This window comes from Thamnophis sirtalis, unplaced genomic scaffold (assembly GCF_051295495.1).
Source record: "Thamnophis sirtalis isolate CommonGarterSnake01/CBP01778 unplaced genomic scaffold, rThaSir2_p1.2 scaffold_15, whole genome shotgun sequence".
Taxonomy (NCBI): Eukaryota; Metazoa; Chordata; class Lepidosauria; order Squamata; family Natricidae; genus Thamnophis; species Thamnophis sirtalis.
Window position 1 is genome coordinate 20,298,412 of NW_028261395.1, and position 22,188 is coordinate 20,320,599.

The following is a 22,188-nucleotide window of genomic DNA, read 5'->3' on the forward strand; positions in this document are numbered from 1 at the left end:
GCTTTAACACACCCCTACGTGGGGCTGTTCCAAATCCTAAGGCCAACACAGCAGACAATTCCAGCCTTAGAGATGCCAATATCCAGATCACTTCACGTGCAGCTGGCTTTTCATCCTGTATCTCCTTCAAAGGACCTCATCACGGACATTCTATGTTTGAAGAAAATGGACTTCATAAAGCCTCCTGACCTTGGGGTGGGGAGGGAGGGAAAGGGTGAGAGAGGGGGGGAAAGAGAGAGAGGGGGAGGAAGGGGGAGAGGGGGAGGGAAGAAGGGAGGGAGGGACACACACACACACACACACACACAGAGAGAGAGAGAGACAGAGCTGTGCTGACAAGGTACATTTTTTAAAAAAATATTTCCATCTGTTCTGCATTGATTTTATCATCATGTCTTTCACAATTGTTTTAGTGCTCCAATTTTATGTTCAGCTAATCCGAATTTCTGGTACATTGAACATTTGATAGAAATAATAAGTCCTGAAATATATTCATTTATGGATTTTTTCCCCTCCTTCTGTTCAATCGTGTCTTATTCTCAGAGGCTGCCTGGACAAAGATCCCTGCAGTTTTCTTGGCAAGCTTTTTCACAAGGAGTTGCCTGCTCCCTTCATCTAAGTACCGATACAGATCCAACTATTTGATTTTTAATCTTTGAGTATTTCAAAAGCAAGCAACTCTTGCAGGGAGCAATTCTCATTGTTTAGATTCCTGCCCAAGTTCACTTGCTCAGAATTTTTTAAAAAGAACTCCACACTTGTTTATTTCCAATATTAATACTTCCGTCAGCTTTAAGGCCGGAGAAAGCAGCTGTTTTTATTCAAGCCCAAACACCAAAGAAAATCAACGGCTTGACACAACGCGACAGGGAGAAGCCTTTCCCTTTTAGACACACAAACATTTAACCTTTCAATTTAGCTGTAAAGAAGGGAGAAAAATCTTGAAGGGATTGTAATGCAGCTGACGAGATTACAAACCAAAGAGATATCTTCATTTTTTTTCAATATTCAGAAGAAACTCTGACACCTGGTATACCAACTTGCTGCTAAATATCTGAGGGACCATCACTTGCCGGTCACATCTACCCGACCCATAAGGAGAGGCAGGGAATGCTGCAGGTCCCATCCCTGAGGCAGATACACCTGGTGGGACCTAGAAGAAGGGCCTTCTTTGTGGTGGGTCCCTCTCTCTGGAACATCATTCCGCCCAGAGATTAGAATGGCCCCCACTCTAACACTCTTTGGAAGGTGCTGAAAGCCTGGTTCAGCTAGAGAACTGGGAAACGCAGAGAGGGATGGAGCCCATTAAATGGCTCGTGTGATTGGCTGTTGCTAGGGCGAGGGGTGGGGGTGATTTTGTTATATTGTACTATATTAATTTACTTGAATCTTTTTGTTTGGTTTTATTGTTTTAAATGTGGTTTTATATTCTGTAAGCCGCCTTGAGCCGCCATGGGCGAGTAGGCGGCAATATAAATTCAATAAATAAATAAGTCAATAGACTCCCAGTTGTGGAGTTCCTCCCCTGATTCTGCCCTTGGAAACATTGTCTGAACACAGCTGGAAGTGCATTCCTAATGTTACTCTGGTTCAGGAAGCAGCTGTTTCAAAGCCAACTTGTGCCTTCTCTAGGGTGCTTGGTGTCCTCCGTCGACTGAACGCCAAAGGTGATATGAGGAAATACGGGTTTTTTAAACATCTAACTAACTAAGAATCAGTACATATTGATAATATTAACAACCGGGACAAGAAAAGCTTTTCAGTATGCATGTAGTCCTTAACTTACGACTACAACTGAGCCCCAAACTTCTGTTGCCAAGTGAGACAGGGGTGAAATGAATTTTGTGCCATTTTTCTTGTCCCAGGTGTTAAGTGAACCACTGTAGTTGTTAAAATAGTAACATCATTGTTCAGTGGATCTGGCTTCCTGATTGACTTTGCTGGTCGGAAGGTCGCAAAAGGGGATCATGTGACCCCAGGACACTGCAACTGTCAGACACTGCACTGTCTGAATTTGGATCACGTGGCCATGGGGATGCTGCAACGGTTGTAAGTGTGACAAATGATCATAAGTCATTTTTTTCAGTGCCGTTGTAACTTTGAATGGTCACTAACAAATGTTTTGTAAATTGAGGATTACCTGAATTTAGGGATCAATTTACTCCCACAGGGATGGAGATTTCACTAAGTCATTTTTATGAATTGACTAACCGATAACTCTGCGTTGCCTGGGTATTTATTTATAGGGGGATAATGTCCAGACCAAACATAATTTCTAATGTTGGATTTTCCCCCTTACCAGAGAGAGCCCCCTTGTAGAGTACTGTGAAGCCGTTACCATGGCAACTCCATTGCACTGCACAGTAAAAGTCATTTTATGGCAGTACAGTAGAAGCCATTTTAAGGCACAACAGGCTGTGTCGTAACAGAACACACACCCCAAGAGGTGTTAGGGATGTCTTATCCCCACAGTATTTGTTTCCAGAGAGTAAATCATCTGTGTACCAAGTTTGGTTGAAATTGCTTGAGGCGTTCCAGAGTTATGCTGGAACATACACACACAGGGCTGGTTTTTTTTATATATAGATAGAAAATAGAGAGAAGATAGATGCACAAATGCAGTGCACATTTTCCCATATACACAAAACCCATGGAAAAACTGTATCTGAGTTTGCACAAAGTGTCTGAGATTGTAATTTATATCTTGAAATAGGTGAAGGTACATGAAGATAGCATAAGTTTTCAAGAGTTACTATCAGATCAATTTGGAGCCCGAGATTCGTCTCTGTTCATGAGGGTTTGTTCACATCACAACAAAAAAGCAACACTTACCTTTCTTGGATTTCGCACCAATCTTCAGTTTAGAGGGCCAAGCAATCTGGGTGTTCGTTTCTTCCATAATCTGCCAAAGGACAAGAAATATTAGTTTAAATTGAAACACCCTTGCCATTTTCTATCAGACAGAAACAAGCAGAATTTGTAATAATTCCGAACTGATGCAAAGTTGCTTTAAAATTCCAAGAAATGGCTTTCAGAAGAAAAGTCTGATTTAACTCCAGTGGGAAGGAACCTGATGGATCTTAGCATTTTAACTGAAACAAAATATCAATACATTTAAAAACTTAGCTTTTAGCTGACTGTTCCCTATTAGCATCAGACTTCCCTGAATTTGCTATGGTATGCCCTATTTTTTGCCAACATTTTCTTAAAAGTTACTCATAATTAATCAGTAACTGGGCAGGCTTATTTTGGCCCTGCAGAATTCTGCTCTGATGCCCAGTTCACAATTTGGCTTTGAAAGAGTGGTCTGATCATCAGCTGGTGGGAACAGTAACCAGGACTTCACTCCCCAGTGTAATAACAGAATAACAGAGCTGGAAGGGACCTTGGAGGTCTTCTAGTCCAACCCCCTGCTCACATAGGAGGCCTTATACCATTCCAGACAAATGGCTGTCCAATCTCTTCTTAAAAGTCTCCAGTGATGAAGTATCAACAACTTCTGGAGGCAAGCCGTTGCACTGGTTAATTGCTCTATCAGTCCCAAAATTTCTCCTTGGTTCTAGGTTGCTTCTCTCCTTGATTAGTTTCCATCCAGTGTTTCTTGCCCTGCCTTCGGGCACTTTGGAGAATAGATATTCCTTCTTCCTTGTAGCAGCCCCTCAAATATTGGAAAAAGCCCTGATCCTGAATATGTGGGCACTGACAAATACAATCCAGCAAGGTTTTTGTCTTCATGCAATTGGTCACTAAATGAACAATTGTTAACTCAATGACTACCTATATCTTCCCTGATCCCACTGTCACCCTAAGATTAAAACATAGAAAGAAAAGCATAGGGAATCCCAAACCTCAAGAATATTCAAATTACTAATCCAAACAATTCAATGTAAGAAATGCAATGTGGAATGATTATTTAAGCACGTCTCTTTGAATCTCTGCATGAGTCCCTGTTCTGGGTCTACCTCCTTTCTAGTTAATGGCTGCATTACACTTTCACGTTCTGCATTGATAACACCCCACATTTTACTTTCTTGTAAAACATCAGTGAAACAGTAAAAAACGTGAGTGTATCCACTCCTATTTAAGGTAAGAAAATAATTCTCCATTCTCTGAACTGGAGAAGAAGTCAGCATACACAATCAGGTTTCAAATATGGCTGTTTCAAGAAATCATGGCTATAATTATGATGAAAGAAACGGCATCCTTTGCCGATGCCTTACAGGAAAAATTTGAAAGACAAATACACACACTGAAAAGTTTATACTTCTTTCTATTGCCTGTATCAATAGAATTCCTTAAAGCCACTATTTCCAGAGGATGGTGCCATGTGGAAAAAGTGAGAAATGTCAGCCAGGACTCAATGCTCTTTGCTTTGAATGGGTTTCAGCAGCCACAGGGTAATAAATTGCAGCTGGGAGGTGACTTCCAAAAAGGCAGTTCTACCATGACATACATCTATTCCTAAAAAGCCCCAAATACAGATGTGAAATAGGAACTGTGGCAGCATCAAGTCTGAATGCTAAATCACTCAGGTCGACCTATTTTTTGGGAGGAAAGCTATGGCAAACCTAGGCAACATATTAAAAAGCAGAGACAAAGGCCCATACAGTCAAAGCTATGGTTTTCCAAATAGTAATGTATGTGTCAGGGTTCCAAATAGCATCCAAAAGTAAATCAGAGTCCAAGGCAAAGTATTGCTCAAGATTCCAATTTATTAAGAGAGCCATGTTGGCACATCTGGGAAAACCCAAATCTGAAGCTACTCGGTTTTCCCCACCCAGTTGAAAGTTCAAGATCTTGCCCCCACACCCAAGTCCATCCCATGGTCCACTCTCCCATGCCACGCTGGCAGCTTCCACCCATCCAGTTCCGGTCAGGTGCAGAGGCAAAGGATGACCTTGGCTTTCTAGAAAATCTTTTTTTAATTTTTTAATGTTTTATTTAAAACAAACACAATCCTTCTTTACATGCTGTAGAAAGTGTATCAGTTGGTTACAAAAAGACTTTCGTGCATCTCTTCCACAGTCAACAAACATACTTCATATTAACTCAAGAATTTTAACTCAAATATTTAAACATGTCACCATCATCATATCTCCATTTTCATTTGACTATAATAAAATTCATCATAAAATATACCAAAGTTTAATACATAACCACATTCTGGCCTTTCAATTACTATTTCTATAATCCTCCACTAACACTAAATCCTTATGTCTTATTCTAGCTAAACATCCATAATATTTAATAACAAAATTTTCTAATCCTCCTTTCCAAATCACTGTTTACAATTTACATACAGTTTCCTTATGTTATACCCATATCTATATATACGTTGTTATTCTTATCCCTCCTTTATTTGACTATATCCTGTATCATAACATTTTGCCCCTAATAATCAAAACTTTAACTGTATCTAACTTAGTTCTTTTTTATTAACTTTTATGTATAATCCAAAGGGATTTCTAATCTTCCTTTCATGGGTACCATTCCATATTCATATCTAATCATACTCATCATAACACTACACATTGTATACATCAGTGTTTCTCAACCTTGGCTACTTGAAGATGTCTGGACTTCAACTCCCAGAATTCCCCAGCCAGCAAATGAATTCTGGGAGTTGAAGTCCAGACATCTTCAAGTGGCCAAGGTTGAGAAACACTGCATTAATAACATTATCAATTATTTATTTAAACTATATCTATTGTCAATAAATTTCACTAAGTTTAACTAGTTTTAAATTATATTCTTCCATCTATCAACCTGTATCTTTCCAATAGCAAAACAGACTCATATCTTTTGCCATTTGTGGTGCCAGTCCTCTAATCATCTCCTTGATCAACTTTGTATGGACTCCTCTTAGCAATTCCTTGTTTATAAGATCTCTCATGTAATATTGATGCCCTTCTTCTGTTTCCTTAATCAGCATATCTTTGATTGTCAGTAGTGTTATCCATGCTATTGCTAATGAGATTTCTCTCTTTAAATCCATAGATTCTTTGTTTTTTTCTTCTTCTGTGTCTTGTCCTATGGGATAAATTTCCCCTCCCTTTAATTCCTCTTTCAGTATTCCACTCTTTCCATTTTCAGAGACCGGCCAATCACCATAAATATCAGCAAATTTAATCTCTTTATATTCATTTTCCACTTCAATTTTTTGAGTTTTAACCACCACATTTTGCATTTGATAAACATCTTCAACTTCTTCATCATATTTTACTGTTATGTGCTCTAAGTCTTCCAACTTCTTGTCTATCCTTTCATATATATTTGATAATTTCTGTATTTCTGAAAATGTCTTTTGCAAGCTCAAGGTTTCTGTTTGCTTTTGAAATTCTGCCATTCTTTCCAGCTAACAAACACAGCTGCTCTAGCTTGGAAGGTTAAAAAAATTAAACATAGAATCACAAAAATGTTTGTTTTCACTTTTCTCTGGTTAGAGATATACTTCAAAGGGACATCTGTGTGCTTCCCTTCTTATCATTTTCTATAACCAAGCAGTAAGACCTTACAGTGCCAAGCCAAAACAATCAGCAAAGAAAAAAAATGTTCCATTTCCAATACACAAACTCCAATAAACAAACCCTCCAGCCTCTGAGGAGCAGTGTTACCGTTGCAAATATTATTTCTTTTGTATCTTTTTTGTGTTTCAAGTTAAAAAAAGAGTCCAATCTATAAATGAGTTTTAAAAAACCCACAGCAAAGAAAGAGGAAAACTTTAGTCCATAGATTGCAGAGAATAATAAAAGAAAAAATAGAAGAAGAAAGCTTAATCCATCTGTTTCAAAAGACTTGCATAAATTCCATCCATGAAGATAGCATTTAAAAAGTAAGATAACCACTGTCGAAAACCATTCCAAATTTAATTCCGCCGCTTAATTCTTCTGTTCTCCAATTTGAATTAATTTTAAGTTTTTTATAGGCAGTCTCTTTTTAAAACAGTAAAAGTTCCTCACCAGCTGGAAACATTTTCTCTTTCTGTATCCTTCTATTTGGAGCCGCCCTGACTTCGTCAACCTTGGCTGGATTTTTTGTCGCCGGCTTGAAGAACTTCTCTTGCTTCTATCAGGGATTTTGTGATGTCCCTGAGGTCAGCAAGATGTATTCTTCCTGTTCACCTTCTCTGCGGGATGGTTTAGGTCCAATTGGACCACCCAACAGCAAAAGTATTGGCTGCAGTCTCGGAGCATCGAGACCGCACATCCATATCATCGCAATATTGGCTCCTCCTCGGCTTTCTAGAAATTTTTTTGTTATGGCTACATAGTATATAACTCCTTACAATCCCCCTCTCAACTGTCCCACAATAGGAAATGCATAGCAGAATAAGAAAAAGTGTTGCAGGCCAAAGATCCAAAAGGAAAGATGGCTGCAGGCCTGACAGTATAGCTGTGAGAGTTGGGTCATAAGGAAGGCTGAGCGCCAAAGAATTGATGTTTTCACATTGTGATGTTGAAAGTCCCTTGGACTTCAAGGAGACCCAATCAGTCAATCCTAAAGCAAATGAAACCTGGCTATTCTTTGGAAAGACAGATAGTAAACTGATGCTCAAATCCTTTGGCACTCAAATGAGAAGAGAGGACTCCTTGGAGAAGACCCTGATGTCTTCAGTCTTTCTGAAGAGAAGGACAGCAGAGGATGAGATGGTTAGATAGTTTCATCGATGCGATGAACATGAATTTGGGTAAATTCTGGGAGACAGCAGAGAACAGGCATGCTGTGGTCCATGGACTCGTGAAGAGTCAGACACAACTTAGCAACTCAACAACAACTGCCTATATATCTTCAGACGTTGGAACTATATGTATCTCCCAAATTCCAAATTTGGAACTGCCTCGAAAGGAACAACCTTCTGCTTAGCAGAACTGTGAACAAGCAGTTTGGAAACTTGAACCCTCTTGCAAAATAAAATAAAAAAATCCTGAATATTAGAAAAGTGGTCCAGGTAGAAGCTTGAGGCTACTTATGGTTAAAAGTCAAAAGTGGACTTCAGTCTTAATTCATTCCTTCTGGAGACGGTTGAAATGGGCAATCTGGTGATCCCCAAAACAGTATCACATTCTCAAGTTTATGCAGAGTAAATCTGGCACAAGAACAGGTTTAGTACATGAACATAAGATTAACCTTTAAGTTAATTCTGAAAAGGCTAATGAGCAGATCTTAGGAACCACTTGCTCGCTTCCCAGAGGGCAATCTAGAAAAATCATTATTTTAAGCAGCTTAGTGAGTGTGTATGGCATTACTCAGCATGTTCTGTAAGACTTACACTGGCACCCCTGCAGTGTTGAAAATCTAGTGATTCAGGCTAGTGCGAGCGGGTTCCAAGTAGCACACTTCTGTTCTTCTAACTCGCTCAGCTTCCAAATGAGAAAAGGAAACCATCCAAATTTTTGTCCTATGTATTGTTTGGGGACTCCTCCCCAAATTTTAACAAAGGCACATATAGCAATTCCCCAGGATTACACAGTCTATCCTTCATTTTCTGAAGCTCTTGTGGGAACTACAGATTACCTCCAGAAGCTGAGAGATTTTTGGGACTCAACCGGGAATTACGATGGGTTCTACAGATGGCAAAATCTCATTTTAAAGAGGGAAAGAAGGGGAGAAAAGAACACAAAAGCCGAGGCTTTTTGCTGCTTTCATGCTTGATAGATGACAGATAGAAATGATAATAGCAGGTTGGTCAATTGATGAATACACAGGCAAGGCAACCAGGTTGTCTCAGGTTGGCTGAGCAACACTCAGCACTTAGATTTGCTGGTGCTATCAAGAGCTGTCTCGGCAGGTGGTAACTCTCTGTGTCTGGATGTAGAAGCTGAGTGGGGTCTGGCATCACCAGTTCTTAGATGAGGATCCAGGGCAATAGACTACACTACATATCTCAAAAATATTACTGGGAGAAGGCAACGGCATGCTAGTTATCTGCCACTGCCAAGAAAAGTACAAGGGTTCAAAAATTCACTAGGAGTCAAGAGCAAATTAATGGGGATTTAATAGAGCAGAGCAGAATAGAATAACAGAGTTGGAAGGGACCTTGGAGGTCTTCTAGTCTGACCTGGTGCTTAGGCAGGAAACCCTACACCACTTCAGACAAATGGGTATCCAACATCTTCTTTAAAACTTCCAGTGTTGGAACATTCAGAACTTCTGGAGGCAAGCTGTTCCACTGATTCATTGTTCTAACTGTCAGGAAATTTCTCCTCGGTTCTAAGTTGCTTCTTCTCTCCTTGATTAGTTCCCATCCATTGCTTCTTGCTCTACCCTCAGGTGCTTTGAAGAATAGTTTGACTCCCTCTTCTTTGTGGCAACCCCTGAGATATTGGAAGACTGCTATCATGTCTCCCCTAGTCCTTCTTTTCATTAAACTAGACATACCCAGTTCCTGCAACCGTTCTTAATATGTTTTAACCTCCAGTCCCCTAATTATCTTTGTTGCTCTTCTCTGCATTCTTTCTAGAGTCTCCACATCTTTTTTACACCGTGGCAACCAAAACTGGATGCAGAATTGGCAAGTGTGGCCTTGTCAAGGCATTATAAAGTGGTATTAACACTTCACGTGATCTTGATTCTATCCTTCTGTTGATGCAGCCTAGAACTGTGTTGGCTTTTTGGCAGCTGCTGCACACTGCTGGCTCATATTTAAATGTTCCTAATAGGTTTCCATAAGACAAATGCCACAACAAAGAGCGCACAACACCTGCGCCCCACCAGATGACACTGGAGGGAATCTCTTCCTCATTCAATCTTTGGGATCGGTTGAAATGACCAGAGGCAGACAGTTTTGGAAAACATCCAACCCTAACCAATGTCAGGAAAGGTTTTTTAAGTGGTAATCAGTACCTTGAATTGGTCCTGGAAACCTATTAGGAGCTAGTAAGACTCATGCTACTTGGGTGTGCCATGAGACAGTCATACCTTTTAACGAAAAGAAAGACTAAAGGTGATTATCATAGCAGTGCTCCAATATTTGAGGGGCTGCCACAAAGAAGAGGGAGTCATGCTATTCTCCAAAGCACCTGAGGGCAGGACAAGAAGCAATGGGTGGAAACTAATCGAGGAGAGAAGCAAGCTAGAATGAAGGAGAAATTTCCTGAAAGAACAATGAATCAGTGGAACAACTTGCCTCCAGAGGTTGTGAATGCTCTAACACTGGAATTTTTAAAGAAGAGATTGGACAACCATTTGTCTGAAATGGTATACTATAACGTTTCCTGCCTAAGCAGGGGGTTGGACTAGAAGATCTCCAAGGTCCCTTCCAATTTTGTTATTCTGTAACTATTTGCACCACTTCATTCTGAAACATTTCCATCTTCTGAAAGGTCTTCAAGCACAGCCCCAGGTAGAGCACATTGTGACAGTCCAAAGAGAAGGCGATCAAGGCAAAATCTAGGAATTGGGCGTGGTTATTGCACAAAATGGATTTGTGTAAAGGCCTTCCTCGTCACATCTTCCACCTGCTCTTCAAGCAAGAGTTTATCTAATTCTGCATCCAGATTGAGTTGAAGAATTAAATAGCTGACTCAGGGGGTTTGTTTTCCTAATTCCTAATTAGCTGGCAATTCAAATTTAATCACACTTTCGAATAAGATTTTGGCTGATTCACCCAGCCCTCCTTAGCCACATCTGTAAATATAAGAAATTTCTAAGCTTCTTGTCATCCTGTCTTCCAAACAAGATGTAGCCATTTTAGTTTCTTATTGCACAATATTCCAAAACTCCCTCCCCCTCAGTATTTCGACACCCGACTTCCAGCCAAGCATGTGACCCTTGTGAGAAAATTTACCACTTAGAACAATGGTTAAGTTAAGCTGAGGTGACAGTTACTCAAAGCCACAGTATCATCATTCCAGCTATTGCATTCCAGTCCAGAATAGAGTGGGTTTTGGAAGATTTTTTTCCCTTTATCCCTAAAATCATGACTTTTTATTTTACACAAGGAAAAGTTTTAAGAGATTGAAGAAAACAACACAGAGAAAAAAATGAGTAAACCATGAGCTTTTACTCCAAAGAGCTTTTCTGAAAGTTTCTCTTTCAGCCACAATACTTTACAGGCTACCAAAAATGCAAACTTCTGCAAATTTAAGAATTCACACAAAGATGACAAATGCCTCAGCCTAACTGTGTCAACCAACCACAAGTCCTGTATATCTACAATTACTTTTCCTTCCATCCTGAAATAGCAGAGCAGAAGGAACGGAAAAAGCAAGAACCGTTGTCGCCAACACTGAATGTCTTCAAGCAGACGCCAATCATTTTAGGGAATTTCTCCTAAAACCCTTTCACCCCACCCCATCCCCCAACTCTTAATTCAGAAGCATCCACAAAAGAAAGTAAGACCAACCTAAACCACAAGGACCACATGCCTATATATTAGGAACCAAGCTAACCATAATGGAAACGTAATATTATTTTTCTAAACAGAAGAACATTCCAAAGTCATTACTGGCCATGATGGGGTGACCTAGAATATTGGGGGCTCGGTCTAGAATTTGGATCCATATTGTGGAGCTAAACATACATTTCCCAGTCCTAACCTTAGTTAGTTAGCCCAGAGAAGATGAAGAGAAATTACTGTCCTCTATGCAAAAGTAGGAGGCAGCTAGTCTCATGGATCTTAGATCAGATATAGCTCATCCAATGTCTTTGTCTATTGCGCAATGGGAAGGGCTGGTCATACTTATGTCCCATCTACTGTAGGTTCTCTGAGGATTTAACAAAAACAAGAACTTGTCCATTGTGTTCAAGACTCAATCCAAAAAGCATTTTCTGTTAGTTGCTGCAGGTATATCCATGAATGCAAACGCTCTTACCTTCTGGAAAAAGTCTTCTCCACTTTTCCCCTTTCCTTCAGCAGCAGCTGAAAATAAAAATGGCACACAATTAATCAGATCTACTGCAACATCCTTGTTCTTGTTTACTAACCCCTCTAAGGCAATCGTGGAACATCTCGGTGGGGAGTTTCCCAAAGCAGACTGTTCTGCCAATGAAAATAAATGTTGATGCCGAAATGCACGATTGAACTGAATTATTAAAAGTTTGTGAAATAGCCTAGCATAAAAACTTTTTCATGTAAATGACTAGAAGACCTTGGTCAATTTGACATTAATTCAAATTTAGAGAACCCCTTTCCTCTTTCATTTTGATGAGGACCCTTGTCATTTTCTGAGGAGATGAAATAGGCTAAAGAGCAACCAGCTCTCCATTTCACAGGATCTCAATTTCACTGGATCAGCACCAAATTTTTCTCACTGTCCCTTTTTCAGGTTTTGGAGGTGATTCATACATGTTTATACTGCTTCCAGTGGAAAGGGTCCCAAAGCGGTTTACAAGTATAAAGTACATTATAAGCCATATCGTAAAAACATTACATAAATCCTAGATCTGTGACGGTGAACCTATGGCACACGTGCCCAAAGTGGCACATGGAGCCATCACCTATTCCTCTTCTGGGTTTCTGGTGCGCATGTGTGCACAACGATCAGCTAGCCTTTGTGTGTGCAGCAGTGCCGGTAACTAGAAGAGCTGGTCTTCCATTTTCCAATGTGGCCAGCTGATCGTTGAGAGTGCATGCGTGCCAGTAAATGGCACGCTGGCCAATGCACATGCATGCGCTGAAAACCGGAAGTTCATGTCCCGGTGTGCGCATGTCCCCTGGACAGCTCATCTTCCAGGTTGCGGGTCAGACAAGCGCACTCCCTTTTTGGTACTCAGTGCTGAAAAGGTTCACCATCGCTGTCTAGATGGTAATAAGAGAAAAGCGTAAACAGAAGCCATTTTTCTTCCTCCAAATGCACAAAAAATATTCAGTTAGAAGCTACTACCATGGATGTCTCAGGGTCAAGGAAGAGCCATCCAGAAGTTGACTGCTCCCACAGAGAAAGGCTGGCCCGCAGAGGCCACAAGATGGCACCCAGTGGTTTTGAGCACAACCAAACCATCCATCCATTCCTAACAGATGATCCTTGCCTTCTCTATTACATTAAATCAGCCGTTTTAAAAGTACGGCTCGCATTTCTTCCACTGTTTTTAACCTTTCCAGCTTCACAATGAATCCAAAGAACTACTTTAATTGCTTAGTTGCATGCTGTGACATCCAATTTTTTCTCCCCCCCCCCCAACAGCATAAAAACAACCACCTAAGACATCAAAGTCTCTTTTCTCAGCCATGGACATTTTGTTCAGTATCCTTGAGCTGGGAACCATCTTCAACCCAGAGGAAGTTCTGATTCGTTCTCCGGAATCTCATTTAGAGACCTGATACGATCTAATGTTTTTCTTTGACTTTCACCACTGAGCTTCCTTCTGAGAATAAACCAACTCTGTCTGCAATGCATATTCAGGAGTATCCAGTTACGGATCACTTGCATAACGTTATTCTTCCACAAAAAGAACATTTCCAAAAGGCAGCCCTCCATCACCTCGTCCTGAAAGTGAAATTAAAACTAAGCACAACGGCACTGGGTTTCTGTGAAATGACATTGTTGTGATTTTCAGTCCCTGGTACTTAAGCTAATAAGAGGTTAGGAGGCTCTAATTTCTTTCCATGTGGGAAACTCAGTTTTTGCCAGACTGAAAGAAAAAAATTATAATAAACAAAATGCTGTTTTGAGTAGCATGGTGCCCTTGCACATTCCCACAGGACCAAGAGGTCTCCTTGACCCACTGTCTTTGGACATCTAAAAATCAACTGATTTTTAGAAAACAAAGTGGTAGTGCTGGAGGGGGAACTGATCTGTTGCATAGCGCATTGTCTACCTCCCTACTCATCCTCCTTCCTAAGAATAGCTCAGAGTCCCATAATGTCTCTTGGAGAAATGGATGCCTGCAGCGCAGGTACACTGGGGACAGGTGAAATTATTTTTCTGCTTGCTCAGAAAAGGGGGGAAACTGGCCAGCAGAAGAGTTACTAAGAGGTAGAAAGGATAGAAAGATCAGGGAACATGGGGTGGGGGGGGGATCTTTGTCTCTTGTTATGGCTCTCAAAGCAACCAGAAATGGACAACCAGAAAATGGATGAAAAGTGGATTATTAAAGGGAATAAGATGAACTAAGAAAAAACAGTTAGAAAAGGAGGAAGGGAAAGAAGAGATATATTAGTAGAACAAAATGAAATATGTTAACACTGTTAATGATATCTAGCTAAATAAGATGTGATGGAATTATATTTATATTAATATTGTTAATTGTGGATAATAAAGTAAAAGGATTATATGAAAATTGAATTTGAGGATATATACCATCTATAGAAAATAGAGTAACGGAAAATGAAATGATAATTTTGATTTACTTCTGAAGGGACAAAAAATGATGTTGCTTATGTGTTAAGAAAAAATTAAGTTTAAGATGGAAATATGGGAAGAAAATAATACGGCTGAAATTAGGAATGGTATGATGAAAAATGAATTATGTATATGAGATAATGTAAAAGGGGGAAAACCTGAACAATACTTTGTTTAGAAAAAGAATTTACAATTTGTAACAAAAAATAAAAAACTTTATTTGCAAAAAAAAGCAACCATTCTGTGAATGTGTGTGCATACTCACAAACACACAACTGAGACACCCACACAAAGAGAGAGCAACTGTTTTACAAAAGAGCCACAAATTTGGAGAGGGACTGTATTGCACATCTTAAAACTGAAAAACCAAACTTAAAAAAAAAAACTTCTCATAAGTAAACAGCAACTTCAGTTTTTTTTAAATCCCAACAGGGGAGAAGTTAGCAAACCAGAAGAGTGCTGGATAAATAGTGGGGTTTTCTGGGCAGTGATACTGACTCTTAGAGGGCTGGAGAAACTGGGTGTTTTCTAACCTCAAAAGGTATTCTTGTCTTCCAAAATACACTCCTGGATTCCACAAAGAGGTAATTGGAAACCTAATTTCTTTAGAAGGAAACCAGCATGGAGTTAATAACCACAATAACATAGATATGGGGGACTGACACCAAAGTACCCAATGTTCAGTACCTATTAACCTGTAACTCATTGTTCATTTATCTAAGGATAGTTGAGTTGACCACATTTAGAGAGCCAAGTGATCAACTAAAGTCTCAGCTAGCAAGTTGGGATCAAAGTTCAAATCATTAGGGGTGACATGAAATAAGTCTTCACAAAGAAGAGGGGGTCAACTTATTTTCCAAGGCACCCGAGGGTAGGACAAGAAGCAATGGATGGAAACTCATCAAAGATAGAAGCAACTTAGAAGGAAGGAAGAAATTTCCTGACAGTTAGAAAAATTAATCAGTGGAATGACCTGTCTCCAGAAGTTGCAGGTGCTCAATCACTGGAAGTTTTTAAGACAAGACTGGCAACCATTTGTCTGAAATGGTAGAAGGTCTCCTGCTTGAGCAGATGGTTGGAATAGAGGACCTCCAAGGTTCTTTCCAACTCTGGTACTCTGTGTGAAGAACCTTCAAAATACTATAGAGGTGTTAGGTTTCCCAATTTAAAAAGAAATTTTTTAAAAAGAAAGAGGAATAAAGGTTGTTGATTCTATATAAACATAAGATCATATGATCATCTATATGGTGGCCTGCAGCCATTTTTAACTAAAACATCCCTCAACTCTGGCCATCTTGGCTCATGACAGCAGTCAGAATTGGATTGGCAGAGGATAGCAGAAAAATGTTTTCCTAATTATTATTATTTATTTTATTTATTAAATTTATTTGCCTCCCATCTTATTTTGAAGTATCTCTGGGTGGCTTAACAGCATAAAAATATTAAAATAATCAAAAATAAAGATTCCTAACACAATGAAATGGAAGGACAATCAAAATAAAATAATAGTTACAAGATTTTTTTTGGGGGGGGGGGAAGGTGGAGATTGGCTCTTATTAATCAACCAGTATGACACTCTCCCATTGGGCTCCAAGCCATCTGGTACTTGTTCTGTTCATCACAGAGAAGGTCTTTAAATCTGGGTAAGAAGGAAGGAAGTTGACAACATGGATGTATTTCAGTCTAATATATCTGGCTCTGACTGATGGATCCTCACCAAGGACCAAACCAGTGGTGGGATTCAAGTAATTTAACAACCGGTTCTCTGCCCTAATGACCATCTGGATAGGTGAGGCTTGCTGGTCATGTGACTGGGTGGGTGTGGCCAACTCAAGGTCACTCAGGTCGAAGGACGCTTCGCCTTAGCTGTTCCAATGTAATGAGGGTTAACCGGAGAGGCAGTTTCTGTAAGCAGGTCAATAAAGATGAGGCTAGAAATAACACTAGAATGTTTCCTTCCTGCCTTCCTTACAGGATTAGCCCCATAAAGTGGTGGGGGGAAAACAAAAGGAGATTTCTTCTAACAATCGGTTCTCTGAACTACTTAGAAAGTTACCAACCGGTTCTCATGAATAGGTGCGAACTGGCTGAATCCCACCACTGGACCAAACTGGAAACCAACAAATTCTTTTGTTGGTTCTCCTTGTTGGCTAGAGCAGGGGTGTCAAATTCAAGGCCCAGGGACTGGATCCGGCCCACAGGGTGCTTAGATCTGGCCTGTGGGGCCACCCTGGAAACAACAAAGAAGCAGCCCATGGTGCCTCTGCCAGCAAAAACAGAGTTCACTTTTTCCTGGCAGAGGGTTGCAGGCGGCCAGTGCAACTGAAACAGAGTTTGGGAGCCCATTTTCACTGGTAGAGCTCTCGGGCCACATGCAGGCACCACGACACAAGTGATGTTGAGCTGGCCACGCCCACCCTGGCCCCCAAGGTCAAACACAACCTTGATGTGGCCCTCAATGAAATTGTGTTGGACACCCCTGGTGTAGAGCATCTTCCAAAAGGAGGACATCAAACCTGGTGTTTTTAGTTAGATTTTGGGTGCAGCCCTCATCCAAGATGCCATAAATGAATTCTCTTGAAGGTTCCCCTCATTAGAAAACAGTTTTTGGGAAATCTGGGGTGCTTTCTTGCTTCATTAAACTAGCTGATACAAAGCTTTGGCCTCCTTAAAGTGGTTTGCTTGCATGAGAAGAGAAGATTTCTGTGTAATGAACAGAACCTCCCCAAAGAATTCACAAGTTAGCAACATCTGACCTAACTAATGGGCAGAGGGGCTTTTTTCTCACGTAATGAAAATATACAGGCTCCGGTTAACTTCTGAAATTTAATAGACTGAACCTTTTCCCACTACAATATTTATAAAGATTATCAGACCATTTATATAAAAAAGAAAAGTACTCCATTCTATATAAATTACAGGTGCGTTCAAAACTGTATCTATTTCCACTCAAATATATATTTCAAGCAATTTTCATTTCAGCTTCGCTCTGGTGGGTTATCATGCCGGCTTGCATTTCATATTTTTCCCACTTGTAGCCAATGCAGGGCTGCAAATGTTCCGTCCAAAACTAACAGCACAAAGTTGAAACAGGTGTTAACGATTATAGTATCCATGAACTTCGAAAATTTGTCCACTATAAACATGAGCAAAGCACTACTGAACATCCCTGAGACTGAATTTAAGCAAATTATTCTTAAAATTCTAAATAGATGCTATTGCAATTCAAGTTTAAGGCAGGCACTTCTGGAATATCTCCAAGAAAAGAAAGGGCTTATAAAACTATGTAAACTTTTGTGTCAAGGCAGAAATTCATTTAGTGACCATTTGAAGCTACAACAGCACTGAAAAATATGAGTTATGAATGTTTCTCACACTTATGACCCTTAACCCCATGATCACATGATCAAAGTCAAGATGCTTGCTGACTCATATTTTCAACAGTTGAAGTTTCCAGGGGTCATGTGATCCCTTTTTGTGGCCATCCAACAAGCAAAGTCAATGGGGAAGCTAGATTCAATTAACAACCATAGTAGTAACTTAATAACTGCAGTGATTTACTTAACAACTGTGGCAAGCAAGATTGTAAAATGGGCAAAACTCAACAAATGTCTCATTTGGGCTGAGTTGTGGTCTTAAATCAAGGACTACCTATAATCAAGTCTATCCCCAAACATTTCAACAATGCTGATGCTAGCTAAACAAGTCGGTAGCTTTGCATCCTGCCAGGACTCATCAGTCTCTGTCTCTGTCTCTCTCTGTCTGTCTCTCTCTCCCTCCCTCTCTCTCTGTACATAACTATGGAACGCCTTGAGCAATTTCAAACAAACTTCGTGCACAGATGACTTACTCTCTGGAAAATAATATTGTGGGGGCAAGGCACCCCTAAAATGTCTCGGGGTGTGTGTTCTGTTAAGATACAGCCTGTTGTGCCTTAAAATGGCTTCTACTGCACTGCCGTAAAATGGCTTCTACTGCACTGCCGTAAAATGGCTTCTACTGCACTGCCGTAAAATGGCTTCTACAGTACAGCGCAGTGGAGTTGCCGTGGTAACAGCTTCACAGTACTTCACAAGGGGGCGCCCTCTGGTAAGGTGGAAAATCCAACATTAGAAATTACGTTTGATCTGGACATTTTCACCTATAAATAAATGCCTGAGCAATCCTCAGCTCAGCTAGTAGACAATAAAACCATTCAACGATGAAATCTCTTTCAAGGTGAGCTCAATTCCTAGGACTTCTCAGGAGGAGCCATCCTATTTTCCTGGCAAAAGTGAAGAAATATTTGCTACTGCCTTCTTTCATGACTTGTTTTTAAACTTTCCAGAGTAGCTTGCAACCCCTGGGATTCCCTGGTGTTCTCCCATCCAAACACTAACCAGGTCCAGCTCTGCTTAGCTTCTCAAGATCAGCCAAAGTCAACCAGGAGCTGCCACCCAGATGGGCAGGTTAATGTTTAAGAGGGCTACATTCCTCTTCATTCCGCAGGCTTCCATTTGTGGTTTTGTATTTTAATTCTGTCCTTTCATCTCCCATAATTTTTCAGATTCTCTTTAGCTTGTCTAAAACTTGACTTTGGTATCATGCCAGTGTCCATGTTGGACAAAAGCTAAAGATTCAGAGATTGGAGCCAAATATATTTGAAATCTAAATTATCGTGCAGAACATATTAACATAGCCTATCGAAACCAAAGAATCACTCTTCAAAGGAGCATTTATGGTATCAAAATCTGTCTTTGGTAGCAGGGAACTGAAGTCATTGCTGATGCAACATCAAAGCAAGAGAAATTGTTACCGTTTATTTTTGCAGCTGTCTGGACAGAGACATTTTAAAAAGCAAGTTGTGAATTCTTGCAAAAGAGGCAATACACCCCCGCCCCCCTGTAATAGACATGGTTGGAGAAATCTTGATTCTAGGAACCTGAAATAAAAATTGGCAGAAGAGAAAAGCATGCAGATTTCAAGATTAATTTTTTTAATATAAAAAACCTATGTCTTTTTAGGTTGGTGGAGTCTTCAGTTCCTCAAATTAAAAGATGCAAAGCACCATCTCACTTGTTAAGTACCAACCTCTTTGCAAGCACACCCAAAAACAGCAGAGGTTTCCTGAGTTGACAGTCCCACAGGGAAGAAAACTAGCAGAGATTTGGCATGGCTTGTAGACTTCCCGTATCTTACAAGGGTTGTAGACAGGACATGGTATCCACTGAGCCAATTTTTAAAAATTTGCAAACGATGCACAAGTACAAGGTCCCTTCCAACTCTGTTACTGTTTACCGTTTGTTCAAACTGGCACAATTTAAAAAAGCCCCTCCTCATAACCTCTAAAATAAACATTTATGTTTCAATGCTTTTTTCGTTATAGAGGACTATCAGAATTAATTTAGGGCAGTGATGGCTAAACTTTTTGTTGTTGGATGCCAAAAATGCGAGGGCACGTGCATGATAGCACGCATGCATGCCAGCACCAATAATGCAAAGCATGCTCCCACAAGTGCATGCACACACAACCCCCACCCCACCCATGTGCGCTGCACTACTCGCCTCCAGGCTGAGCTTGGTATTTCCTCAAGGGGCTGGGGGAGGCCGTTTTTACCCTTCCCAGGCTCCAGGAAAGTCTCCGGAGCCTGGGGAGGGTGAAAAACGGATGCATTGGGCCAACTGGAAGTTCGGAAATGATCCGTTTCCAGCTTTCCGAGAGCCTCCGGGGGGCAGGGGGAGTCTGTTTTCACCCTGCCCAGGCTCCAGAAACTTTCCTGAAGCCTGGGGAGGGCAAAAAGTGCCTTCCTCGGCTCTCTGGAAGGCCGAAAATCAGTTGGCCAGTGCGCACATGTGTGCTGGAGCGTGCCATCTGTGGCACGCATGCCATAGGTTCACCATCACAGATGTAGGGCTTTATGCATCTGCCTAACATAAATTAAACCGTGAACAAGGCAACGGGCTTCCTAGATTCATGCAGAGTTCCTGAAGGCCTCCTTTCCATGCTCTCCAATCCCTCCCAACTGCCACCGCTGGAAAATTAACAGCACCATTTCCTGCCACTTTGTGGTCTACACATGAAGCCTTCTCCAAAGAAAGAGGGTAAAAGTTCAGTCTTCATCCATGTATCAACCTTCTCCTTCACTGCCTGTCTCCTCCCTAACCCCTCCAAGATTGACTGAAAGTCTGAAGAAACATTTCATTTTGGGAAAACCTTCCATGCCAGTATAATTGCTAAGACAAACAATGTAGACAAAACCCTCCTTCCTTGCATGCTCACCCTCATGGCAAGAGAAGAGAAGCTTTCAAAAGCCACAAACCAGAGTTGGGATCCATAACTCTTTCTTGGGAGAATTTGCTTACCAGGGGGATTTTAAATATGTATGAAAACAAGTCTGAGTCTTCTTAATATAGAATGCTACCAGATGAAGAAGCAAAAAGAAAAAAAATGAAAATAAAGCTACAATTTTATTCTACTTGGAAAAGAAAATTCTAGCACAGTGTCAGCAAACCTTTTCAGCACCAAGTGCCGAAACGGGCATGCGCACGGGTATGGGGGAGCACCAGAAACTGGAAGAGCAGTTCCCCGGCTCCTGGGAAGATGAGCTTCTGGTTTCCGCATGTGCATGCGTGCCAGTCACCTGCTCTTCCCGTTTCTGGCACTCACTGTGTGTGACGACCAGCTGACTGACAGGCAAGCGCGTGCCAGAAACTGGAAGCTCAGCTTCCCTGGGTACGCATGCACACCAGGGAACTGCTTCTCCAGTTTCCTGCACTCCCACATGCACAAAGACCAGCTGGCTGGCACCCTGGCCAGAACCCAGAAGAGCAATGGGCAACAACTGGAGTGCCCAGAGAGATGGCTCTGTATGCCACTTCTGGCATGCATGCCATAGGTTCGCCTTCACAGGTCTAGCATTACAGATGTATTATGCTTGTCTGTATGACTAAAGAAGGCACCCAGGATACCGAAATCCTCTTTTGTTTTTAAAATTATTGTTTGATGTTTACCCTTCTTATGCTGCTCTGTGACCGCAAGAAAGATTTGATTGACTGGGATCCAATCTAATCCAATTGGGAATCCAATGAATTAACTGGTTAACTGATGTCCCTCATGGGATAATACAAATTAGAAACGCCACCCTTGATTTTCAAAAATATGGCAGGTGAGACCTTCAATATTTATTGCCTTCAATGTCTGAAAGCAGCTCTAACACGTTGAGAAGGACAGCTGTTTTCCATAACTGCCAAAACCCTTATTGGAAAAGGGCAGAGAATTATCCTGACACCAATCTTAGATTTGAGGCACTTACTACTCTTAGTACTTTTCAGTTCCATTCAGTTGCCCAGATTCCACCGCAAAAGGGATTATGGGGTCATTAAAAGAGGAGGAGGAGGAGGAGAGATCAAATTTGATGTGGGCCTTCTGGTCTAAGACTTGATTTTGTCATCAGGCCTAAGTCCCTGATATTAGCGGTATTGCAGGCTACTAAATATTATAAAATAAATATTTTTATGGTATTTACATTACACATAATCCTCAATTTACAACAGTCCATTTAGTGGCCATTCAAAGTGACAATAACACTGAAAAAAGGAACTTATAACCATTTTTCACACTTATGACCGTTGCATCATCCCTGTAGTCGCGTCACTAAAATTCAAATGCTCGGCAAGTGGTTCATATTTATGACAGTTGCAGTGTCCTGGGGTCTCTTGATCCCCTTTTGCAACCTTCTGGCAAGCAAAGTCAATGGGGAATCCAGATTCACTTAACGACCATGTAACTAACTTTAACAAATACGATGGTTCACTTAACAACGGTGGCAAGAAAACTCACTTAGCAAATGTTTCACTTAGCAACATAAATTTCGGGCTCAACTGTGGTCATAAATCAATGACTACCTATATTTACCATTTTGGTTAT

The 22,188-nt window shown here is 40.8% G+C and overlaps 1 protein-coding gene across 1 annotated transcript in view; it reads right to left on the minus strand.

The window, feature by feature from the left end:
• BICC1 (BicC family RNA binding protein 1) overlaps positions 1–22,188 on the minus strand; it is a 121,660-nt gene that overhangs the window by 65,530 nt on the left and 33,942 nt on the right. Inside the window, exons 2-3 of the mRNA XM_087702626.1 lie at positions 11,814–11,860; positions 2,833–2,902 (exon numbers count right to left, since the gene is read on the minus strand). Coding sequence (XP_087558752.1) covers positions 2,833–2,902; positions 11,814–11,860 — 117 coding nt within the window. The remainder of the gene's footprint in view (positions 1–2,832; positions 2,903–11,813; positions 11,861–22,188) is intronic.